This window comes from Scyliorhinus torazame, chromosome 5 (assembly GCF_047496885.1).
Source record: "Scyliorhinus torazame isolate Kashiwa2021f chromosome 5, sScyTor2.1, whole genome shotgun sequence".
NCBI classification, from domain to species: domain Eukaryota; kingdom Metazoa; phylum Chordata; class Chondrichthyes; order Carcharhiniformes; family Scyliorhinidae; genus Scyliorhinus; species Scyliorhinus torazame.
The window spans coordinates 192,140,945-192,167,908 of NC_092711.1; the positions used below are offsets into that span (position 1 = coordinate 192,140,945).

A 26,964-nucleotide genomic window follows, 5' to 3' on the forward strand; every position below is an offset into this window, starting at 1 on the left:
GATCCAAGCCGGAATCGAACCTGGGACCCTGGAGCTGTGAAGCGATTGTGCTATCCACAATGCTACCGTGCTGCCCGTGGCAGCAATATAAATTGTGAATAGCTGGGATCCCAGTACAGATCCCTGTGGCACCCTACTAGTTACCGCCTGCTTCTCAAGCCGATGATCTTGACTACTGCAATCCCACCCCTCAGACCACAGACCACTCAGATTTAGGTGCGAGTCAGATTACCCAAAAAGGGGGTTGAGCTCAGAAGTGATTTTAAAGTAGTTTATTGAGAAGCAACAATTTAAATATGATGCAGAAGCTAAACAGACAGAAATACATATGACCGTTGACAGGTTTACTTGTCCCGGAGGACAAACGGGATGGAGCATAGTTTCTGTTGATGGTGGTGGCAGTCTCCTCTGAACGGTTAACTAGTGTGAGCAAGAGTGTGGGTGTTGGGCTAAAGCCACTACCATAGAATAGAATTCCTCCGGTGCAGAAGGAGGCCATTCAGCCCATGTAGTCTGCACCAACCCTCTAAAAGAGCACCCCACCCCACCCTACCTCCATAAGTCCACATAACCTGTGCATCTTTGGATACTAAGGGGCAATTTAGCATGGCCAATCCAGCTAACCCGCACATCTTTAGACTGTGGGAGGAAACCAGAGCACCCGGAAGAAATCCACGCAGAAAAGGGGGAGAAAGTGCAAACTCCACACAGTCGCCCAAGGCCAGAATTGAACCCAGGCCCCTGGCGCTGAGGCATCTGTGCTGAACATTGTGCCATCCTTATGGACAGTGCGGATCACTACAAAATCTCTCTACTCTCGAGTGCCTGCTTTAACCTTCACACATACAGGTGGGTCAGGAGATCAAATTGTACGAGGGTTAGAAATATCTTGTGCTAGAGACATCTCCTTGGCAGAGATAATAAGCCCGACCTCTGTTAGTCAACCAAAAAGCTGCTAAAGAAGAAATCAGAAGGCAGAGCGATTGAGAAATTTCTATAATATTCCATACATTTCTGAAGATTTTATAAGATTTTCAGACAGCGATTTCTGACAGTCTGTTATTTGGATTGACCTTGTCTCTATTCCCGTGTCGAGGGAATTTCTGTACCAGGCAGGAGGGGTAACATTTTGGGAAGTTTTGATTCTCCACCAATTCTTATTCCCCTTCTTTCTGCTGGATAATGGAGGTGTAATGTGCAAGTCAGTCAGAATTGTCAGCACGATTAATCAGCACTTTCTAAATGGAGGTGTTCATCAGTGGGAACTCCTAGATGCTAAATTGTACAGTTCATACGAAAGATTAATTTAGGATTGAAGTAAAATTTCAGAATCTTGCTGTAAACTAATTTCTGATGAGATCCTAAATCACAGGGAAAGATCACAGATAGCGGTTCTTAAAGAAAGGGACATTGCAGCCCCGAGAACACAATCAGCTATAGATCCAGAATATTGAATTCCAGCCCAGTTACAGGGATTATTAACATCAGCAGAAACAAACCCCATCTGTCAGAATGAACATGGTTCAATTCTTTAAACTAATGAGAATGAACATGATTCAGTCCTGGGTGTGAATATCAGCAAAAGCCAACCCTGCAGTCACTTGTGAACTCGCTGGTGTCTCAACAAGTTGGTCAACTGAGTGAATCCCTTCCCACAATCCAAGCAGCTGAACGGTCTCTCCCCAGTATGAACTCGCTGGTGTACAGTGAGGTTGTATGAAGACCTGAATCTTTTCCCACAGGAAATGCAGCTGAATGGCCTCTCCTCAGTGTGAATTCGTTGGTGCTTCAGCAGGTCAGAGGACCCAGTGAATCCTTTTTCACATACGGTGCAGGTAAATGGCCTCTCTTCAGCGTGAACCCGCTGGTGATTTAGCAGGGTGGATGATTGAGCAAATTTCTTCCCACACTTGGAGCAGGTGAACGGTCTCTCTCCAGTATGAACTCGCTGGTGTACAGTGAGGTTGAACAAAGATCTAAATCTCTTTCCACAGGAAGTACAGATGAACAGCCTCTCCTCAGTATGAACCCGCTGATGCCTCAGCCGGTCAGAGGAGCCAGTGAATCTCATCCCACACTCGGAACAGGTAAACGGTCGCTCTCCAGTGTGAACACGCTGGTGTCTCAGCAGTGTAGATAACTGGGAGAATTCCTTCCCACACTCAGAGCAAGTGAATGGTCGCTCTCCAGTGTGAATTCGCTGGTGTGCCTGCAGGTGGGTTGACTGACTGAATCCCTTTCCACACTCAGAGCAGATGAACAGCCTCTTTCTGGTGTGGGTGCGTTGATGGTTTTCAAGCGGCAATGGGGAATTGAATCTTTTCCCACAGTTCTCACATTTCCACAGATTCTCCATTGTGCTGGTGTCCTTATGGCGCTCCAGGTTGGATGATCAGTTGATGTCCTGTCGGCACACAGGACATGTATACTGTTTCTCCCCACTGTGAATGGTGAGATTTTTTTTCAGGCTTTGTAATTAGTTAAAGGCTCTTTCCACAGTCAGTTCAATGGAACACTCTTGCTTGGGTGACTGTATGTGTGTGTCGGTGCTTTTCCAGTCACACTTATATTTGAAATCTTCTCCCAGACAGAACAAACATTTCTCCTTCCACATTCAAAGGCTGATGCTATTCAGGTGCTGATGAATCAAATGACTGTCAGATCGTGATGTGTCTCCCTTGGGAGACGGAAAATGCTTTCCGTTTAATTCTCTGTAAAAGGAATTTACGAAAGTCATCCTGGTCAGTATATTCCACCTAGGCTCACACCCTCGCCTTGTCCCTGCAACCCCATCTAACCTGCACATCTTTTGACTGTGGGAGGAAACAAGAGCACCCGGAAGAAACCCACGTGGACATAAGGAGAAAGTACAAACTCCACACAGTCACCCAAGGCCAGAGTTGAACCCAGGTGCCTGGTGCTGTGAGGTAGCTGTGCTAGCCACTGTGCCGCCGTTCTGTCTTGGTTTCCTTCCTTCTTTTTCTATCTCTCTCTAACTTTAACGTGGGATCAGTCTCATGACTGGTGTGTTTTCTGGTTCTCTTCCTGTGGCACGGTAACACAGTGATTAACACTATTGCTTCACAGCGCCAGGGACCCAGGTTCGATTCCCGGATTGGGTCGCTGTCTGTGCTGAGTCTGCACGTTCTCCCTGTGTCTGTATGGGTTTCATCCAGGTGCTCCGGTTTACTCCCACAAAGTCCCAAAGACGTGCTGTTAAGTGAACTGGACATTCTGAATTCTCCCTCAAGTGTCCCCGAACAGGTGCCGGAGTGTGGCGACTAGGCGATTTTCACTGTAAGTAATCCTACTTGTGACACTAATAAAGATTATTATGTTCACTAATTAACTCCAAATAAATATTTTGAAGACTGCAGGCAATTTGCAATCCCTGCTCCAATCTCCATTCACTAAATACCCCTCTCTCCCTGGGAACACTCTGAGATGAAGTCCGTCTGGTCACAATCTCAGTCAGTTGAGCGTTTTGCTCCAAATATCATGATGTGGCGATGCCGGCGTTGGACTGGGGTGAGCCCAGTAGGAAGTTTTACAACGCCAGGTTAAAGTCCAACAGGTTTGTTTTGATGTCACTAGCTAGGTGAGCAGCGGTCCGAAAGCTAGTGACATCAAAACAAACCTGTTGGACTTGGACAAACCTGGTGTTGTAAAACTTCTTACTGTCCAAATATCATGGCCGCCGCACATGCGCTCTCTTATTGCCCCATGACTAACAACTGCCGCACATGCGCTCTCTTGCTTATTGCCCCAAGACTAACAACTGCCGCACATGCGCTCTCTTGCTTATTGCCCCAAGACTAACAACTGCCGCACATGCGCTCGCTTGCTCGATGCCCCGATAAAGATAGCGCCCGTTAAATCGGGCCTGGTTCCCGTAAAAAGCCTCAACGGTCACCCGGCTTTGTCAACTCCGGACCGATGGTTCCTTACTGAGGACTTAAATCCGACAGCGTGAGTTTACGAGGCCTCCCAACACGTCCGCCGGTCCTGTCGTTGTAAACTGGTGTATTGTCCGCTTCCTCGGTGTTTGTAAAAACCCGCATTGGAAATCCGCGTACACGGGCTCTCGCCGTCCAGACTGCGCATGCTCCAGCTCACACTGATTGACGGCAGCTTCTGACCAATAAATAGAGGAAGGCGACGGGCTGGGGACCGACCGGAAACGCTGCTCCTCCAATCAATCGGAGAGAATGAGGGGCGGGGCTGAGCCGGGATCGCCCACATTGGCTGAAATTTAGAAGTGCAGAAGGAGGCCATTCGGCCCATGGAGTCCGCACTGGCCCTTGGAAAGAGCACCCCACCTCAGCCCCACACCTGCACTCTATCCCCGTAACCCCACCCAACATTTTTGGACACTGATTTGTTATGCTCTAGGTGTAGCATAAGCGGCTTCCTTGTGGTGCACTTGACAAAGGACGGTTCAGACGTGGAGATAACTTCAACATGTTTATTAAACTATTTACACTTCTATTACTCGGGTTTGACACTACTGCTAATCCTACTATAGCTACCCAGACTGACTAACCAGCTGCTGCAATCCACATGGTGGGTGTAATATTGAATCAACCCTGTGTCAGTACTCACTGACTGTCTCCACTGGAAAGAGGCAGATCATGTCCTTTATATATGGGTTGGTGTAATGCCCTGCTGTGGTCGTGTCACCTCTGTGTGTATCGTGAATGTCCATTGGTCGTGTGCTATCTAACTGATCTATTAGTTGAGTGTGTGTGTGGTGTCTCTGGTGCTCCCTCTAGTGTCTAGCTAGCCTACATGTATTTACACTGATGCACATCACCACACCCCCCCTATTTTATATGTTATATATTTTCTGTACACTTTAAGAAAATTGAACAAAAAACAGGTGGATAAGTTAAGGTATATACAAGTCATGGGAACAGTGATTAAACAATACGTCCAAATCATTCGTGTGAGTCCAAAAACCATCAATCATCATGGTCAAATGTCTCTCTTGGTTATGAACGCCATCAACGTCCCTGTGCCACAGGAACCAAGAAGTGGTCAAATCACTTCGCTGTCTGATTTGGAGTCCCTTTCTTTTTCGATGTTTTGATGGTGCTGTCGGATGGCATCTTGGTGTTGACGTTGAAGAGGTACCATCAACAGTATCATTCAAGGTCATGGATGTGCCATATGTTGAAGTTGGATAAGACTGTACATACTGGTTCTGGCCACATGCTGTGTAGGAAGGGTGATCCTGCTGAGAATCGTTGAAGCTTGTCGAATTGGAAACAGAATTGCCGCTCGCATAAATACCTGGTGATGAAACTAGAACCTTGCATCTGATAGGAATATGCCGTCTGGCTAGGCTGGGGTGCAGCAAATCCTGGGCTGTAACTAAGGCATCCAGTCTGTAGTGCAGATTGCGCTTGCGGTAGTCCTCCTTCGGTCTTGATTCCATTAGTGGGCAATCCGTAGTGCTGGCCTGTTTGAGAATATGCTGCATAGACTGCTGGCTGCTGCATGCCTGAATACTGGGTTTGTCCAGCATGAGCTGTCATTGGCTGCACTGCTGGTGTGGAAACAATGTGTGGATATAGCTATGGTGAATATTGGTGTATTCATCTTGGACTGCAGCTGCTGCTTGTTATTACTGACCCAGTGTAATTGTTAAGTGATCCATCTCCCGTCGTTGTGGCATCTGCTGTCACCCTGAGCGTGCCATCACTGAGGTTGCGGCACTCCCTGTCTGGAGTAAAGTCCGGCTTACATGAATCAGAGTCGGCGCTTGGTTGCTCCTCAACTGGAGTCTGGTCTGTTTTAACTGAGAGTCAGTGTTGGTTTGTTGATGCTTCCCGTCCAGAGTCTTAGCAGGTTCACTGGAGTGAGCTGAGATTTCTTGGAGCTGCACGTCTGGAGGCTGAACATGCAGGAATGCATTGACTTGTGGAGAGGTTCGAGCGAATGAGGGTGGAAGTATCATGGTGTCACCGGAGTCACCAGTGGTCTCACAGTGATCGTTGAGTGCCTCTGTACACACCAGCTGAGGTCTGTCACTTTGCACATCTTGCATGGGAGGTGGGATGCTGTCGCCACTCGTCTCACATACCGTGAGTAGAGCCTCAGTAGCTGCTTGTTGTTCACTTGGGTTGGGTAATTGTCAGAGTCTTCATCTGGTGGTGCAAACAATGTGGGTGGACTGTCATTGTCTTGCTGTTGTCCTTCATTTGGACTTGGACTGACATCGTCGCTTTGTTCTTCACTGTAACATGATAGACCGTCATGGTCGTCCTGCTGTGCACTGGAGCGTGGTAGACTGTCATAGTCTTCTTGCTGTTTACTTGAGCATGGCAGACTTGCATCGCCTGCCGCTAGTTGGTCAGAGGAGGTTGCTAGACCCTCATGGTCTTGTTCTTGCAAGGACTGCGCGTCAGAGTCTTGCTTTGCTTCTATCGTGGAGGCTGTCCACGAGCTCGCTGCGGAGGCTTGTGACACTGGAGTCACGTCTTGTGTGTGCAAGGACTGCGCTCTGGAGTCTTGCGTTTCTTCTATCATGGAGTCTGTCCACGAGCTTGCTGTGGAGGCTTGTCACACTGGAGTCACTTCTTGTTCGTGCAAGGACTGGAGTCTTGCGTTTCTGCAATTGTGGAGTCTGTCCACGAGCTCGCTGTGGAGGTTTGTGACACTGGAGTCATTTCTTGTTCATGCAAGGACTGCGTGTCTTCTTTTGTAGAGTCGGGAACCCTGAGCGGTGCGTGGACCACGCTCTGTGTGGCAGCAGGCCGCTCTCTGTGGGCTTGTACCGCTCTCTGTCTCTTGGTTTCAGGCTGCAGCATCATCCTGCACTCACGAGTTGGGATGTCATATCTGCTGGGCTGAAGATCCTCAAATCCGAAGAATTCGTGTTCGGGGTCGTCAATGTGCAACACGTCTAGTTGCGGTTCGGATTTGGTACTGGGGTAGCCTCCCAAGGTTTAAGGTTCGTCTGTGTCGTTGTCTTCTAGGACCATATCATCACTGTTTGCGTCGGAGCTGGCATTGGGCTCGCAAGGTCGGTTTTGAAGTATTCAAGGTCGGAATCATCGGTTTGGGCTTAAGCAACTGCTTGTTGCAGGGTTCTTCGGAGGTTAATTTAATTTCCTGGTTCAATTTGAGGCATTGCGCTGTCATTCCAGGTGATAGAAGGTTGTTTTATGGCTTTAAAATACTTTTTCTTTGATTTGCGACATTTCCCCATTAAATGGGCGTGGTCTCTGACGCCATGACGCATGTGACATCTTACATAGCAAACGTTTGCGCATGCGCAAATTGCTGTTCCTGTACCGGGGGCCGTTTTCGTGACTGAGCATGCGTAGCGTCTCGCTCATGCGCAAACGGACCTTCCCGTTCTGTGCGCTTCTCGCGCAACTGCAGTCCCTTTAGAAAGATGGCCGCCGATCAAAATTGTTCTCTGCTCCGGGATCTCGGCCTCGTGGTGAGTACTGGCACTTCTCTTACCTTTTCTTGCTAGTTGGAGTGTGTTTTCCTCACAGTATTTGCCGAATTTGTCCAGAACTACCTGGAAGTCGCTCCTGTTTTGCCCTTTGGAGAACTTGAATTTTTAAAAGATTTCTTCTGCTCTGGCACCGGCGATGGTGAGCAGAAGCTCTGTCTTTTCAGCATCGGCCATGCCTTGTAGGTCGGCTGCTACCAGGAAGATTTCAAACATTTTCCGGATGCCTGCCAGTTTTCGCGGAGATCGCCGTGGCACTGGAGCTGCTGTGGAACCCGGATCTCGAACATCTTGCCTGGGTATCGTTGCTCGTTGTCACTGTACACTGAGGTATGGCTATATGGATTGAAACAGTTCACTGCTGGTACCATGATTTGTTATGCTCTAGGTGTAGCATAAGCAGCTTCCTTGTGGTGCACTTGACAAAGGACAGTTAAGACGTGGAGATAACTTCAACACATTTATTAAACTATTTACACTTCTATTACTCGGGTTTGACACTACTGCTAATCCTACTATAGCTACCCAGACTGACTAACCAGTTGCTGCAATCCACGTGGTGGGAGTGATATTGAATCAACCCTGTGTCAGTACTCACTGACTGTCTCCACTGGAAAGAGGCAGATCATGTGTGTGGTGTCCTTTATATATGGGTTGGTGTAATGCCCTGCTGTGGTCATGTCACCTCTGTGTGTATCGTGAATGTCCATTGGTCGTGTCCTATCTAACTGATCTATTCATTGTGTGTGTGATGTCTCCAGTGCTCCCTGTAGTGTTTAGCTAGCCTATATGTATTTACATTGATGCACATCACCACAGACACTGAGGGCAATTTAACATGGCCAATCCACCTAACCTCCACAGACAGGGCGAGAAGGGAAAGTTTACCTTCAACACAGAGGATAATAATAATCTTTATTGTCGCAAGTAGGCTTACATTACGCAATGAAGTTGCTGTGAAAAACCCCTATTGGGCACATTCCGCCGCTTGTTCAGGTACACTGAGGGAGAATTCAGAATGTCCAATTCACCTAACAGCACGTCTTTTGGGAATAGTGGGAGGAAACCAGAGCACCCGGAGGAAACCCATACAGACACAGGGAGAACGTGCAGACTCCGTACAGTGACTCAAGCCAGAAATCGAACCTGGGACCCTGACACTGTGAAGCAACAGTGCTAAGCACTGTGCTACCGTGCCTTTGATCAGAACTGGTTCAGTTGTGGGGCCGGGTCAAAACCTGACTGGAGGAATTCAAACATGGAGTTCTGGAAAGATGGACATGAATTTGAGAGATTACAAACTGATTTAAATGTTAAGAAAGGATATGGGCAGCACGGTAGCAGTGGTTAGCACTGCAGCCTCACAGAGCCAGGGACCCGGGTTCAATTCAGTTCTTGGGTGATTCTCCCCGTATCTGAATGGGCTTTCTCCGGGTGCTCCGGTTTCCTCCCAGTCCAAAAATGTGCAGGTTAAATTGTTCTTTAGTACCCAGGGATGTGGTGTTACGGGTCCACATAGGGTGGGCTTTCAGAGTACTGGTGCAGAGGTGATGGGCCGAATGGCCTCCTTCTGCAATGTCTGGTTTCTACGATCCTATGGAAAAAGAAAGATGTGGGTTCAGGGTTCGGACAAGGTGGAACTTTAGAGGGTTTGCCCAGATGAGCTCGTGGAAGGGAGAGAAGCAGCTGATCGGATTGTCTCAATCGTAGTGGCAAAGAAGCTCCATAAGCTCCTCACACTTGTTGGAGGTGAGAATGGAGGAGGGTCAGGGGAAAGGGAGAGCCCTTCAAAATGAGCTAACTTAATGTCAGAGATATATTAAAAACTAGACACACTGCGTGTTTTAACAAACAGCTAATTCATTTGACTTTTATTCAGAACATTAATACATATACCGAGGTTGGAGTTAATTAATTAATATCAGCAGAAGACTGAAATGAATATGGTTCAAGTCATTTGTGAACTCGCTCGTGTGTCAGCAGGTGGGATGACTAAATGAATCCCTTCCCACACTTGGAGTAGATGAACAGCCTCTCTCCAGTGTGAACTTGCTGGTGTATACTAAGGTTGGAAGACTTGAATCTCTTTCCACAGGAAGTGCAGCTGGAGTGCATCAGTGCAAATTCGCTGCTGACTTATCACATTAGGGGATCCAGTGAAACTTTTCCCACATAGAACATACAGTGCAGAAGGAGGCCATTCGGCCCATCAAGTCTGCACCGACCCACTTAAGCCCTTACGTCCACCCTATCCCCGTAACCCAATAACTCCTCCTAACCCTTTTGGTCACTAAGGGCAATTTATCATAACCAATCCACCTAACCTGCATGTCTTTGGACTGTGGGAGGAAACCGGAGCACCCGGAGGAAACCCATGCAGACACGGGGAGAACGTGCAGACTGCGACCCAGCGAGGAATCAAATCTGGGACCTTGGCGCTGTGAAGCCACAGTGCTATCCACTTGTGCTACCGTGCTGCCCGGTAGCACATACTGAGCAGATGAATGGCCATTCCTGGGATAGTTGATCAAATCCCTTCCCACATTTGGAGCAGGTGAATGGTCTTTTCCCCAATGTGAATCTGTTGGTATGCAATGAGGTGCGATAACCCAGTGAATATTTTCCCCACTTTCAGAGCAGGAGAACAGTCTCTCTCCAGTGTGAACTTGCAGGTGCAGCAGAAGATTTCATGACTGAGCGAATCTCTTCCCACACTCGTAATAAGCAAATGGCCTCTCCGCATGCGAACACACTTGTGTCAGCAGGTCAGATGACTGAGTAAATCCCTTCCCGCAGTCAGAGAAAGCAACTTGCTTCTCCGCACCCTTTGGTGTCTATGCAGGTGGCATGCAGGAGTTCCACACTTGAAGCAGATGAACAGCCTCTCCCTGGTGCGAGTGCGTGGATTCTTTTCCAGCAGGAATGGATAATTGAATCTTTTCCCATAAGTGTCACATTTCTATGGTTTCTCCATGGTGCAAGGGTGCCCGTGTTTCTCCGGTTTGGATTTCAGTAGACTCCTTGACCACACACACGGTATGTGTAGTTTCTCTTTGCTGTGAATGGTGTGTTTCTTTCAGTCCGTGAAACTGGTTAAAGCTCGTTCCGCAATCAGTTCACTGGAACCCTCTCACTCGGGTGTGTGTGTGTGTCATGGTCCTTTTCCAGTCACATTGATCTTTGAAATTGTCTCCCACAGACAGAACAATAATTTCTTCTTCTTCATAGATATAAGACAGACGTCAGAGGTAGGTTCTTTACTCAGAGAGTAGTAAGGGTGTGGAATGCCCTGCCTGCAACAGTAGTGGACTCGCCAATACTAAGGGTATTCAAATGGTCATTGGATAGACATATGGACAATAAGGGAATAGTGTAAATGGGCTTTAGAGTGGTTTCACAGGTCGGCGCAACATCGAGGGCCGAAGGGCCTGTACTGCGCTGTAATGTTCTATGTACATTCAAAATGATGATATTCAGGTTCTGATGAATCGAGTGACTGTCAGATCGTGATCTGATGTTTGGTTAGAACTTTGACTGCAAATCCTTCCTTCTAATACATGTAAATGTTTACAAAAGTCAACACTTTTAGTAAGGATAGAAATTCAAGGGGGGGGGGGGCAGCACAGTGGTTAGCACTGCTGCCTCACAGCACTGAGGTCCCAGGTTCGATCCCGGCTCTGGGTCACTGTCCATGTGGAGTTTGCACATTCTCCCCATGTTTGCGTGGATTTCACCCTCGCAACCCAAAGATGTGCAGGCTAGGTTGGTTGGCCACGCTAAATTGCCCCTTAATTGGAAAAAATGAATTGGGTATGCTAAATTTATTTTTAATAGGATGGAAATTCAGAATAGACAATTCTAATTTCTATGGAACAGTTTTCCCCTCTCATTCTTCCAAAGTTGATTCTGAACTGCCCTCTGAAGTGACTCAGCAAGACGCTCAGTTCAAATTACAATCAAGATGGGTAGCAAATCCTGCCTTCATCATATCCCATCAAAGTTTTTTTAAACAGGCACCAGGATTTACAGCGCTTGAAGTATGAGGAGAGGGTTAGGATAGTTCTGGAAATGTTGTAGTGATAAAAAGCAGGAATGAGGTGGTTTAGCAGCATATAAGCTAACAGGAGACAAAATGGGACATGACACAGAGCTGGAAGTTGAGACAGAAAGCCATTAACAATATCAGTGACCATGGGGAAGTAGGGTGATCACAAGTTTTGTAAGAACAGGGTTGATGGATAAGATCAGAATTGAGAGGCACGAGGGCAGAAAGTAGGGAAACTGGAGCAAGATTGGAGTTCAGGCCTAAGACAGGAGAACTGGACAGTTTGGTCCAGTGGACTAGTGGGAGGGTAGCAGCAGAGGCAGCTGATCAGATTGTCTCAATCTTAGTGACAGAGAGTTCCTCACACTTGTTGTTGGAGGGGAGGATGGAGGAGATAGGGGTCAGGAAGAGCCCTTCATAAGGAATTAACTTGTGTCAGGGATATTAACAAGACTCAACAGCCTGCATTTTTAACACAGATTTATTTGACTTTTTGGGTGAATATTGACATATATAACTGGGCTGGTGTTTATTAACATCAACAGATCGACCTCAGTGAAGTGTTCAGACCCAAATGTAATTAACAACAAAACTCAATCACTTACCAGTACTTACTTGTGAACCCACTCATCTCTCCAAACAAACGATTAAATCTCTTCCCCCCCCACAAAACAGGTGAATGGTCACGAACAGACATCATCCACACAACAGAAACACCACGCTGCTGTCAAAGTGACTGCTAGAGAATGACAAACTGCAGTCATGTTGCAATTCAAAATCTTATTTTTCATAAATAGAATTGGGCTGGTATATTTTGACATTGATCTCGCAATGGGACTGTAAAATGATACAGCTCATTAGGCCATTCGACCCATCATGCCTGTGCCAACTTTGATCAAATACCGATTTCCAGCTGTTTCTAAATAATTCTGAGTTTTCTCCCTTTCAAATGGAAGGAGGAGGCTATTTGGCTCTTCGAGCTTGTTCCGCCATTCATTATGATCATGGCTGATCATTTGAGTTCAATACCCTGATCTCACCCCCCCCCCCCCCCCATGTCCCTTTAGCCCCTAGAGCTATATCTAATTCCTTTTTGAAATTACACAAGGTTTTGGCCTCAACTACTCTGTGGTAGCAAGTTCCACAGATTCACCACTCTCTGGGTGAAAACATTTCTACTCATCTCAGTCCTGAAAGGTTTACCCCTTATCCTCAAATTATAACCCCTAGTTCTGGACTCCAACACTATCTTGAACATTCTTTCTGAATCTACCCTGTCTAATCCTGTTATTTTGTCAGTTTCTATGAAATCCCCTCACTCTTCTAACTCCAATTAATATAATCCTAACCTATTTAATCTCTCCTTATATGACAGTCCTGCCATCCCAGGAATCAGCCTGGTAAACCTTCGCTGCACTCCCTCCATAGCAGAACATCCTTCCTCAGATAAGGACACCAAAACTGCACACAATACTCCAGGTGTGGCCTCACTAAAGTACTCTATTCCTATACCCAAATCCTCTTGCTATGAAGGCCAACATACCATTTGCCTTCTTTACAGCCTGCTGTATCTGCGTGCTTACTTTCAGCGACTGATGCATAAGAGCACCAAGGTCTCACTGAGTATTCATCTCTCTCAATTTACACCCATTCTAATAATAATCTGCCTTTCTATTGGATAACCTCACATTTATCCACATTATACTGCACCTGCCATGCATATGCCCACTCACTCAGCCTGTCCAAATCCCGTTGAAGCATCTCTGCATCCTCCTCACAGTTCACCCTCCCACCCAACTTGTATCATCTGCAAGTTTGGAGATCATACATTTAGTTCCCATGTCCAAATTATTAATATATAATGTGAACAGTTGGGGTCAGAGCACAGATCCCTGCCATACCCCCCTAGTAGCCTGCCAATCAGAAAAAGACCTATTCATTCCAACTTTTTGCATCTTGTCTGCTAACCAGCTTTTTATCTATCACAAGCCACTACCCATAATCCCATGCGCTTTACCTTTACATAGTAACCTGCTATGTGAGATCTTGTCAAAAACTTCTGAAAGTCTAAATAAACCACATCCACTGGTTCTCCGTGGGCAACTTACTACTTACATCTTCAAAGAATTTTAGTAGATTGTCAAGCATGACTTTCAAGTCATTGTCCAATTCCATTTTGAAAATTCTGGAGTTGCAAAAATCAATATTGAAAGAGGTGCAGGAGCTTCTGCAGTGTCCATGCTGACTGTGTGAAAAATAATAGTTTTCCTGATCCAATGAAATGAAGCCTTATATTGGAGATTTTTTTTTACAATTTTATAAATAAAAATATGTATTTATGCAATTCATTTCATGTCGAAGATTTAAAATGTTTGTTCTGATCAAGCATGTCCTAATTTTTCACAGTTGATATATAAAATATAATTCCCCTCGCTGTACAACCTGTTAGAGTCTGGTCTCTGCCACGGTCCCCACTTTGTTGATTTGTGGGTTACAGGTTGTTGGCAATAAATCCTCAATTGTAAATCAATTCAGATTGGCGAAGACTTAACCAAGAATGAACACTCAGATGGTGAATTCAAAAGAATAATTGAACCCCCCCCCCCATTGAAGGTAAAAAGGTAACAAACCAGAAAGATCAAATTAACAGTGGGGAGAAAGCTTAACTTTAACAATTGAACATACTTCTCATCACTTCTTCGACTCATCAGGCCAAAAAGGTGACATGAGAATCCCAACATACAACCGGTTAACAAAAACATGTAGGCAGTGGCCTAGTGTTATCGTTACTGGACTAGTAATCCAGAGACCCAGGACAATGCACCAGGGACCCAGGTTCAGATCCTGAATCCCACCATGGCAGATGGTGAAATTTGAATTCAATAATGATCTGGAATTAAAGTCATAAAACGATTGTCATAAAAGCCCATCTGGTTCACTAATGTCCTTGAGTGAAGGAAATCTGCCATCCTTATCTGGTTTAGCCTATATGTAACTCAAATGCAATTGGGGAAGGGCAATAAATGCTGGCCAAGCCAGCATCCCATAAAAGGATTTTTTAACAACAGCTTCTCAAACATTTATTTTATATTTAAAACTGTTGCAAGACCTCCTTAGCCAGGTTGTTGGAAATAGCCAATTGGTCCAATTAGTCAAGAATGAGATAAGCGCTCACGCCGCTGTGGACCCGGGTTCAATCCCAGCCCCAGGTCACTGTCCGTGTGGAGTTTGCAAATTCTCCCCTTGTCTGCGTGGGTCTCACCCCCACAACCCCAAAGAGGTGCCTGGTAGGTGAATTGACCACGCTAAATTGCCTCTTATTGGGAAAAAAATTGGGTACTCTAAATCTGTAAAAATAAAATGAGACAAGTGCATTTGTTTTAGCTAATTATGGATGTTCTTAACCTTAAAACAACGCTATCTCTTAAACTGTATCTCTTACCTTGAGTTATCCTAAGTGTCAAACAATAATTGGTTAACGTAACCATCTTTCAATCCATAATTGGGTCCTGACACTGCTAGCATCTCCTGATGTTTTAATAGAGATTAACTGAAAGATCAGACTGTTTGAATAAAGATTTATTCAATACCCAACTGAATGTAGCTGTCAAGGCCATAAAGGTTTCCAGAGCTTAATTTTACAGTTCTCATGATTTATGCTGAGGGTACTTAATTATGTGTAATTATAAAGCTTAAAACTGTCTAGATTTTGTGTTGCAAGTTACATACCAGCCTTACTGCTACATTTATTGATCAGGTGCTTATTCTTTAATTGTCTCACAATTAAGGCTCTTTATTTGACTAATCTGGCTGGCGTCTGATAATGCAGTAATTAGTTTAGTTTTTAAAATGTTGTGTGGGAGTCTCCGACCCTCAGCGCCGAAATCGCGCTTGGCACGGGGGCGAAGAATTATCCAAAATAGGCTCCCACGCTGGCACACACTTCTCCGGCGACCGGAGAATCGCCACGTCGAGCGCGCGCGATTGCCGCGGCATCATTGAAAGCGGCCCCCGCTGCGATGCTCCGCGCTGGAGTGCCCGCCGGCGTGGTTCACATGTGGTCCCACCCGGTGGGACCTCGGTGTTCTGGCTGCAGGGGCCGTCCTGGTGGGGGGGGGGGGGGGGTCCTCCACGCTGGCCAGGCCCGCGATCGGTGGCTACCAATCGGTTGGCGCGCTCATTCCGGGCTGAGCCTCTGTTCCTCCGCGTGGGGCCCCTGTAGTGTGCCACCATGTTGCGCGGGGCCCGCCGTGCGCATGCACGGCCGTAACTACAGAGCCCTGCCGGCATCTGGAGCTGCGGGATGCACGCTGGGGCCCTGCTGGCCCCCTTGAAAACGGAGAATCACCCCGGACACTCTGGGGAAAAGTCCAGAGTGATTCCCGCCCATTTTCCGGCGGGCGTGGGGACTTAGTCCCCAGAAGGGAGAATCCCGCCCGTTATCTAGATTAGTTCAAACTGGTTTCTGACCAGGTTAGTTTGCCATACTAAGCAACATTGATTCAGGTTATAAAATGGTAGCCACTGAAATTAGTGATTTTGAAACTACTGACATTCATTGTGAACTCATTGTCATTTCAGAAGGTGGGATGTGGGATGACTCACTAAGGTCCTTCTCACACAGTGCAGGCGGCAACCTCTCTCCAGTGTGTCTTCACTGGTGTTTCAGTAGGGTCAGTGAATCAGCAAATTCCTTTATAAGCACTGAGCAGGAGAACGGATTCTCCCTACTGTGAATTCGCTGGTCGTCAACAGCAGGGATAATTGAGTGACTCCCTACCCAAACTCCAAACAGGTGAACAGCCACTCCGCAGTGTGGGTGCACCGAATCTCTTCCCATAGTCCCCATTTTTCCAGTTCCCCTTTCCAGTGCAACTATGTTTGCGTTTCAATCAGCTAGATGATTGGCTGAAGCCTCGTCCACACACACCACACGTGTACAGTTTCTCCCCACTGTGAACAGTGCTTTTCCTTCTATGTTTAAAATCTGATGATATTCAGGTTACAATAAATTGAGAAACTCCAGCAGATCCTGAGGTGATGTTAGGTCTGAGTTTGCCGACTGCAAATTTTCCTCTTCTGATACCCTGTGAAAATGAAATGGATTTAAAACAGAAAAAAGGGAGTGAGAGAACACCCAAAAATACACAAAGGTAGATTATTAAATTGAGTTGAATTAATCTGGTAATTTTTGAGGCCAGCACTCGGGGAAAAGTGACCATGAAAGCTGCTGGATTGTTGTAAAAACCCAAATGGTTCATTTAATGTCCTTCAGGGAACCTGCCAACTGTTTTGAGTCTATACAAACTTCCAATGTCTCTGGGAAGAAATAGAGAGGGAGATGGGAGAGGCAGGGATGATATATGGTGATCTTATACATCTACAACTTAACCATAACTATGACAGAATCTCCCAAACTCTCAACCCCCACCACCTAAAAGGACCAAGGTAGCAGGTGTATGTGAACACCATCACCTTCAAGTTTCCCTCCAGGTCACACACCGTCCTGACTTGTCCGACATCCAGTACTGGATGAACAGAAATTCTCTCCATTTAAATATTGGGAAGAATTATGTCATTTCCTTCAGTCCCTAACCATCAATACCATCCAACTTTGAGGCTGAACCGACTGTTCAAAGTCTTGGTGTTATATTTGAGCCCAAGCTGAGCTTCTGATCACCTATCACTAAGACTGCTTATTTCCTCTTCGGTAACTCTGTCTAACTTCACTCCTGCCTCAGCTCATCTACTTCGGAAACTCATCCATTCCTTTGTTCCCTTGAAAGTGGACTTTTCCCAGTTGATCACGCAAAGGTGGGCATGGTAGACAGTGGTTAGTACTGCCGCCTCACAGTGCCAGGGATCTGGATACAATTTTGACCTTGGGTGATCATCTTGGTGGAGTTTGTACATTTTCCCCCTGTCTGCGTAGGTTTCCTACGGTTTTGCACAAGATGTGCAGGATAGGTGGATTGGCCAAGCTAAATTGCCCCTTAGATGTCCAACAGTTAGGTGGGGTTACAGGCTAGGGCACGGGACTGGGCCTGGTGAGGTGCTCTTTCGGAGGTTTGGTGCAGACTCAATGGGCTAAGGGAGGGGCAGGACTGGCAGCTCAATGTTCCAGGGTAAAGATGCTACAGGAAGGATAGAACAGGAGGTAAGAGAGGAGGGGGAGTTGCGTTTTTGATGAGGGAGAATATCACGGCAGTACAGAGTGGGGATATATCCAAGGGTTCGCCCACTGAGTCTGTATGGGTAGAACTGAAAAATAAGAAGGGAGAGTTCACTTTGATCATGAGATTTAGCAAGGCCTTTGACAAGGTACCGCATGGTAGGTTTTTGCAAAAGGTTAAATCTCACGGAATCCAGGATAGCCAATTGGATACAAAATTGGTTTAGCTACCGAAGCCAAAAGATGGATGTGGAGGGTTGCTTTCAAACTGGAGGCCTGTGACCAGCGGTGTGCCTCAGGGATTGGTGCTGGGTCCACTGTTATTTGTGATATATATTAATGATTTGGATGAGGCATGGGTTTAAGTTTGCAGATGACACCAAGATTGGTGGCATAGTGGATATGAAGAAGGTTATATAAGATTACAACAGGATCTTGACCAATTGGGCCACTGGGCCGTAGAATGGTACATGGAATTTAATTTGGATAAATGTGAGGTGATGCATTTTGGTAGATCAAATCAGGGCAGCACCTACTCAGTTAATGGTAGGGAGTTGGGGAGAGTTACAGAACAAAAGAGATCGAGGGGTACAGGTTCATATCTCCTTGAAGGTGGAGTCACAGGTGGACAAGGTAGTGAAGAAGGCATTCTATTGGTCAGAATATTGAATACAAGAGTTGGGATGTCTTGTTGAAGTTGCACAAAATAATGGAAAGACCACACATGGAATACTGTGTCAGTTCTGATCACCCTACTATAGGAAGGATAGTGTTAAACTAGAAAGTGTGCAGAAGAGATTTACGAGGATGCTACCAGGACTTGATGGTCTGAGTTTAAGGAGAGGCTGGAACTTTTTTCCCTGGAGCATTATTTAGGTCTATAAAATAATGAGGAGCATAGATAAGCTAGATAGTCAACATTTCCCCCCCAAAAGGTAGAGGAGTCTAGAACTAGTGGGCATAGGTTTAAGAAGGGAGATACAAAAGAGACCACAGGGTAATTTTTTTTTCCCCACAGAGTGGTGAGCACCTGGAACGGGCCTGCCAGAGGCAGTGGTAGAGGCGGGTACAATTTTGTTCCTTTAAAAAAAGTTAGAGGGAGCGTCGGTGTGGTCACCTATCTGTGACAATCATCGGTTCGCTCCGGGGGGGGGGGGGGGGGGGGGGGGGGGGGCTGGATGGGGGCTTCAGGAGGTGACAGCGGGCAGCAATTGAGAGATTTGGGAATCTCTTCATTGAGGAGGTTGCCCGAGTCTGGAGAGATTAGAGGAGTGAGTTTGAGTTGCCGGATGGGAATGGATTTCGGTACTGCAAGTACGGGACTTTGTCCGAGGCAGGTTCCAAGCTTCCCTCGCCTCCCTCTAAGGTGATGTCAAAAACAGGGTTGGAGAGGGGAGGGTCTTGGAAATATATAAAGAATCAATGGAGTGGGAAGAGGTTACAATCGGGGAGGTGAAGAGGAAGTGGGAGGACGAAATGGGGGGGAGGGGGGGGGGGGGGGGGGGGGGGGTTGGAAGTCAGGCTATGGGAGAAGGTCCTGAAAAGATTCAGTGCATCCTCTTCATCTGCCAGGTTCAGCCTGATCCAGTTCAAGGTGGCCCACAGGGCTGATATGACTGTGGTCCGGATGAGTAGGTTTTTTGAGGAGCTGGGAGGACAGGTGTGGGAGGTGCAGGGGAAACATAGAACATAGAACGATACAGCGCAGTACAGGCCCTTCGGCCCACGATGTTGCACCGAAACAAAAGCCATCTAACCTACACTATGCCATTATCATCCATATGTTTATCCAGTAAACTTTTAAATGCCCTTAATGTTGGCGAGTTCACTTCTGTAGCAGGTAGGGCATTCCACGGCCTCACTACTCTTTGCGTAAATAACCTACCTCTGACCTCTGCCCTATATCTATTACCCCTCAGTTTAAAGCTATGTCCCCTCGTGCCATCCATTTCCATCCGCGGGAGAAGGCTCTCACTGTCCACCCTATCTAACCCCCTGATCATTTTGTATGCCTCTATTAAGTCTCCTCTTAACCTTCTTCTCTCTAACGAAAACAACCTCAAGTCCATCAGCCTTTCCTCATAAGATTTTCCCTCCATACCAGGCAACATCCTGGTAAATCTCCTCTGCACCCTCTCCAAAGCCTCCACGTCCTTCCTATAATGTGGTGACCAGAACTGTACGCAATACTCCAAATGCGGCCGTACCAGAGTTCTGTACAGCTGCAACATGACCTCCTGACTCCGGAACTCAATCCCTCTACCAATAAAGGCCAACACTCCATAGGCCTTCTTCACAACCCGATCAACCTGGGTGGCAACTTTCAGGGATCTATGTACATGGACACCTAGATCCCTCTGCTCATCCACACTTCCAAGAACTTTACCATTAGCCAAATATTCCACATTCCTGTTATTCCTTCCAAAGTGAATCACCTCACACTTCTCTACATTAAACTCCATTTGCCACCTCTCAGCCCAGCTCTGCAGCTTACCTATATCCTCTGTAACCTGCTACATCCTTCCACACTATCGACAACACCACCGACTTAGTATCGTCTGCAAATTTACTCACCCACCCTTCTGCGCCTTCCTGACGAAGTCTGACGGATCATGTACATATGTTCTGGGCGTGTCCGAACCTAAGGGGGTTTTGGCAGGGATTCACGGCTGCCATGTCCGAAGTCCTGGAAGGGAGGGTGACTCGAATTCAGAGGTAGCAATATTTGGAGTGTCGGAAGGGAGAGAGGCCGACGTTTTGGCCTTTGCCTCTCTGGTGGCCCGGAGACGGATTTTGCTTGGATGGAGACATTCGGAGCCTTCAAGGTCAGGGGTGTGGGTCAGTGACATGGCAGGGTTTCTCAGACTAGAGAAGATTAAGTTCGCCTTAAGGGGATCATTACAGGGGTTCGCTCGGAGGTGGCAGCCGTTCATCGACTTCTTTAAGGAAAAACTGACCGTCAGCAGAAGGGGGGGTGGGGTAAGGAAAGGGGAGGCATGGAAGTGGAGAATAAGGGCAGGGAATCTAATACATGGGTAGCTAGGAGTTAGGGTAGGGGGGGGGGGGGTGTAGCCACGTAAAATGGCTGACTCCCGATTAAAATGGTCAAACCCCGATCTAAAATGGCGAACGGAAGAGGCTGATGGGAAAATCAGCCAACAGGGCTCAAACGGACAGCTGCAGTTAAAACAGTGTATTCGCCTCTTGGGAAGTCAATCCAGACCGATACCTGCAGCCATCAACATCACAACAACCCAGCCATCTGCATAGTAAGCAGCCATCCCCGGGAACAATTGCTACACATTAGCAACATAAAGCAAATCCAGACCTGTCGGCGCCAGCAGGGGCTGACACAAAGAAAGGTAAACGACCACCCCCCCGATCAAGGAATTGACCCATTATTGGAGCATATTGAACCAAGTGACTGGGACCAAGTCCAATCACTTGGAACCAGGTACGAGGTCCGCCCCGAGAGGCGGGAAGCCCCTGGGGACTATAAGAATAGGGGCCAAGTTCAACTCGACCCTTCTTCTCCTCCTCGCAAACTTCGAGACCCTTCGACAAGAAAGTGTTACTCCAGCGATCGCTACCAGATAGGCGCTCCTGACTATCAACTTGTACCAGCTTTTGAATCCCGCAGGTTCAGAACCAATTTGAAAGATCATTCGTTTCCCTGACCTGGTGAGCCATTTCCAAAGTTAAGTATTGGCCTTTAGTGGTAGGTAGTAGTCTAGAAGTAGGATTATTGTATAAGTATTTATTGCTGTATATAATAAATGAGCGTTGATTTAACTCTTACTAAGGCATTATTAATCATTACTTGAACCACGTGGCGGTATCAAAAAGATACCTGGCGACTCATGAGCAAAGGTGACAGAATTAGAGCTAAAACGAGGAACATTTTGGCGACATCCTGACAGGACCCAATCTAGAAGTGGAAAACCACTCCGGGAGAACCCAAGAAATTTGAATTAGAATCCAATTGGAAACAAAAAACCACAAGTGTTCAAGCAGTTCTGATTAATAAGTCATAATTCGGAAGTGTGTGTATGCATGCGTAACTAACAGGGCTAGAAGGTAAAACTGATAGATTCTTGTTGCGTCAAAACTGTCGGAAGTCTCTTTTTTCGGAAATTAGCGCAAGCCGTACCCGCATCTACGACACCACCTTAGCCCCCTGTTCCAAATGTAAACGAAGCAAGTGGATAGGAAAGATTGCCATGCAGGCAATGCAACGCCTCATGAACCCTGAGGAATTTGCGGTCGCAGCAACCAGCAGCAGTAGAGTGGGACAGTGTCCCATTTGGGAAGAGGAAATCCGGAAATATCTCAAGGGCAAAGGATGGCCCATGTAGAATGATTTCTGCGATAATGACGAATCAGGTCCTGGAAGTATAGGGCATACTTGGTGGGAGAACCTGAGCGAGATACATAAAGAGCTTAGCGAAAGCTCGCAAGTCGATGGCAATCGTGTCCTGTCTGGCACAATTGTGAGGCACAGAGGAGGTCGTCAAGCATCGGATGAGTAAAGTCGATGTATGCGTAAGAAAATTTGGAGTTAAGAAGGAAATTAGCAGCAAAGGATGAAGGTGGCTGACGCCAAACGGGGTCACCAGTCTTGTCTGGCGCATTTGAGTAGTTTCCAATCACAATACGAAAAGGCCTACCAGGACACGCAGCGTGCAGTCCTAAATAAGTGTAGGCAGAAGTCTGAGCACCCCACAGCGTTTGCAGGACGCCTGTGGATTCACTTTGAAGCCGTTTTTGGAGACGTAGACTTAGACGTCCCCAGACAATATGGCCAAATGGACCCACACCCTTATCTCCCATGCCACAGATGCAGGACAGAATGCCTGTAATAGTTATGATCCCTCAGAAGAGGCCCATAACGAGAAGTGGGTGGTTAAAAGATTGTCCCGTGTTTGGGAGCAGTCTGTTCAGAATAAACCCGCCGCTAAAACCACCGAGGAAAAGCAAGCCGCCGCAGACATGCAGGCAGTAAAAGCCACACCTCACAACCCCGCCTGGGTAAATGAGGGAAAGAACAGCCCCCCACCCAAATCACAAGAATGTTACAACTGCGGACAGTTGGGACATTTTGCAAAAGAGTGCAATGGCCCCAAAAAGCCACAGAGAGCCCAACAGACAGGCACTCTGATTAAGAAAAGGGCAGAGCCCATCCATAGCGTTAGCACCCGTTCGGATCAGACGGACTTGACCGAAACAGACTGACGGTGTACGGGCTCCCCCAGTTGGGTCTGCGATACCCTTTGGGATAGGTCAGGACGACCCGTAGTCGCAGCGAAGATTCGGGGACAGCCTATCGAGTTTCTTTGGGACACAGGAGGGTCCCGCACCACCATAAATTCCTCCACCCTATTTCAAAAGGACATGTGGCCCACTACAGCCGCTATCATCCTCAGCGGCTTTACAGGCCACTCACAGCAGGGACACATCACAGCCCCTGTATCAGCGACCTGATAGAGGTATACAAAATTATGAGGGGCATAGACAGAGTGGATAGTCAGAGGCTTTTCCCCAGGGTAGAGGGGTCAATTACTAGGGGGCATAGGTTTAAGGTGAGAGGGGCAAGGTTTAGAGTAGATGTACGAGGCAAGTTTTTTACGCAGAGGGTAGTGGGTACCTGGAACTCGCTACCGGAGGAGGTAGTGGAAGCAGGGACGATAGGGACATTTAAGGGGCATCTTGACAAATATATGAATAGGATGGGAATAGAAGGATACGGACCCAGGAAGTGTAGAAGATTGTAGTTTAGTCGGGCAGTATGGTCGGCACGGGCTTGGAGGGCCGAAGGGCCTGTTCCTGTGCTGTACATTTCTTTGTTCTTTGTTCAAATCGGAACCATAACCACAAAACACCCCGTAGTTTTAGTGGACCTGCCCCACACAGCAGAACACATCCTGGGGATTGATTTTATGAATTCCCACCACCTATCCTTTGATCCAATCAGCCAGTGTGTCTGGAAGATGGCGAAATCCGCTAGAGCCCCCGCAACACTCAACATAGGGGACTACATGAACAAAATTAGCGCAGTAGGCAAATTTTGTTTCAACCCCACCACGCTTAGCACGGACAAGCAGGTTAGGGCAGTCCTGCAAAAGAACAGGGCAGCATTCGCGACCCACAAGCATGACTGTGGACGGATGACTGGTTCCGTACAAGTAACAGGACCGGACCCTAGACCCCAAAAACAGTACGGATTCCCCCTAGAAGCAGAGGGAGAAATCCTAAAAGTTATAGAGAGCTTATTAGAGCAGGGCGTACTAAGATCAGTAGCCTCTGCTAATAATGCCCCGATTTGGCCAGTGAGAAAGCCCGACGGATCATGGCGCCTGACCATTGATTATCGGGAACTCAACAAAGTCACCCCCGCAGCAGCCCCCACCGTAGCAACAAGTCCCGAGACCATGCTCAAGCAGGGACTCAATTCCTGCTATTTCACGGTTTTGGACATCAGTAATGGATTCTGGTACATTCCATTGGCAAAGGCGTGCCACTACAAATTTGCCTTCACCTTTAAAGCGCAGCAATACACGTGGACATGCCTGCCACAAGGTTCCACAACTCCCCCTCCATTTTCCACCGACAGCTGGCAAATGGACTAGCAAAATATTCTCGCCCCGAATGTTTGGTACAGTATGTAGATGATCTACTACTGCAGACAGACACTAAGGAAGAGCACATTGAGCTTCTGTCCAAACTCCTGGAATTGTTACATTCCATTGGTTGTAAAGTCAACCCCAAAAAGGCCCAGATATTGGAAGAAAAAGTGGTATATTTGGGAACAATTATCACGCACGGTAAACGCGAGATCGAGCATAAAAGAATTGACTCGATCGCTAAATTGCCCCTTCCCCAGAACGTTTCAGCCCTCCGGTCATTTTTAGGACTGGTTGGCTACTGCCGAAACCACATTGACGGTTTCGCCAGCAAGGCAGCGCCCCTCTCAGACCTCCTAAAGAAGGGAGCCCCCTGGGAATGGCTTCTGCAGCATAGATGCTGTGGAATCAGTAAAACAGGCGCTCATAGCCGCCCCCGCACTACAAGTTCCCGACCCGCTTTCCCCTTACGCAAGAGGTAGCGACCACAGACCGCACCCTTTCAGCCGTGCTCCTGCAGGAACGGCACGACCAGCTAAGACCCGTGGCTTATGCCTCCCGAATTTTAGATGCTGTGGAGCAGGGATTCTCAGCCTGTGAGAGGCACCTGCTCGCAGTTTTCTGGGCAGTCCAGTACTTTTCATACATTACCGGACTGAACTCCATCACCATTCTGACCGAGCACACCCCCACCCAACTTTTACTGGACGGACGACTCAAGGACTGTACCGTCAGCCAAATACGCGCAGCTAGAACTAATGCAGCAGGGGCATGGGAACCTGGATTGTAGTTTTAGGGTAAGGGAGAATGAGAGTATAGAGGTCAGGAGCACAGATTTGACGTCGCAGGAGGGGGCCAGCGTTCAGGTAGGTGGTTTGAAGTGTGTCTACTTCAATGCCAGGAGTATACGAAACAAGGTAGGGGAACTGGCAGCGTGGGTTGGTACCTGGGACTTCGATGTTGTGGCCATTTCGGAGACATGGATAGAGCAGGGACAGGAATGGATGTTGCAGGTTCCGGGGTTTAGGTGTTTTAGTAAGCTCAGAGAAGGAGGCAAAAGAGGGGGAGGTATGGCGCTGCTAGTCAAGAGCAGTATTACGGTGGCGGAGAGGATGCTAGATGGGGACTCTTCTTCCGAGGTAGTATGGGCTGAAGTTAGAAACAGGAAAGGAGAGGTCACCCTGTTGGGAGTTTTTTATAGGCCTCCTAATAGTTCTAGGGATGTAGAGGAAAGGATGGCGAAGATGATTCTGGATATGAGCGAAAGTAACAGGGTAGTTATTATGGGAGACTTTAACTTTCCAAATATTGACTGGAAAATATATAGTTCGAGTACAATAGATGGGTCGTTTTTTGTACAGTGTGTGCAGGAGGGTTTCCTGAAACAATATGTTGACAGGCCAACAAGAGGCGAGGCCACGTTGGATTTGGTTTTGGGTAATGAACCAGGCCAGGTGTTGGATTTGGAGGTAGGAGAGCACTTTGGGGACAGTGACCACAATTCGGTGACGTTTACGTTAATGATGGAAAGGGATAAGTATACACCGCAGGGCAAGAGTTATAGCTGGGGGAAGGGCAATTATGATGCCATTAGACGTGACTTGGGGGGGATAAGGTGGAGAAGTAGGCTGCAAGCGTTGGGCACACTGGATAAGTGGGGCTTGTTCAAGGATCAGCTACTGCGTGTTCTTGATAAGTATGTACCGGTCAGACAGGGAGGAAGGCGTCGAGCGAGGGAACCGTGGTTTACCAAGGAAGTGGAATCTCTTGTTAAGAGGAAGAAGAAGGTCTATGTGAAGATGAAGTGTGAAGTTTCGGTTGGGGCGTTGGATAGTTACAAGGTAGCGAGGAAGGATCTAAAGAGAGAGCTAAGACGAGCAAGGAGGGGACATGAGAAGTATTTGGCAGGAAGGATCAAGGAAAACCCAAAAGCTTTCTATAGGTATGTCAGGAATAAGCGAATGACTAGGGAAAGAGTAGGACCAGTCAAGGACAGGGATGGGAAATTGTGTGTGGAGTCTGAAGAGATAGGCGAGATACTAAATGAATATTTTTCGTCAGTATTCACTCAGGAAAAAGATAATGTTGTGGAGGAGAATGCTGAGCCCCAGGCTAATAGAATAGATGGCATTGAGGTACGTAGGGAAGAGGTGTTGGCAATTCTGGACAGGCTGAAAATAGATAAGTCCCCGGGACCTGATGGGATTTATCCTAGGATTCTATGGGAGGCCAGGGAAGAGATTGCTGGACCTTTGGCTTTGATTTTTATGTCATCATTGGCTACAGGAATAGTGCCAGAGGACTGGAGGACAGCAAATGTGGTCCCTTTGTTCAAAAAGGGGAGCAGAGACAACGCCGGCAACTATAGACCGGTGAGCCTCACGTCTGTAGTGGGTAAAGTCTTGGAGGGGATTATAAGGGACAAGATTTATAATCATCTAGATAGGAATAATATGATCAGGGATAGTCAGCATGGCTTTGTGAAGGGTAGGTCATGCCTCACAAACCTTATTGAGTTCTTTGAGAAGGTGACTGAACAGGTAGACGAGGGTAGAGCAGTTGATGTGGTGTATATGGATTTCAGCAAAGCGTTTGATAAGGTTCCCCACGGTAGGCTATTGCAAAAAATACGGAGGCTGGGGATTGAGGGTGATTTAGA

General features: G+C 47.2%; 1 protein-coding gene across 1 annotated transcript in view; it reads right to left on the reverse strand.

Annotated features, from left to right (window-relative positions):
- Positions 1-257: 257 nt before the first annotated feature.
- LOC140418094 (uncharacterized) overlaps positions 258-26,964 on the reverse strand; it is a 267,483-nt gene continuing 240,776 nt past the window's right edge. The window contains exons 4-6 of the mRNA XM_072501515.1: positions 16,520-16,600; positions 13,629-13,698; positions 258-2,389 (exon numbers count right to left, since the gene is read on the reverse strand). Coding sequence (XP_072357616.1) covers positions 1,598-2,389; positions 13,629-13,698; positions 16,520-16,600 — 943 coding nt within the window. The 3' untranslated portion in view covers positions 258-1,597. The remainder of the gene's footprint in view (positions 2,390-13,628; positions 13,699-16,519; positions 16,601-26,964) is intronic.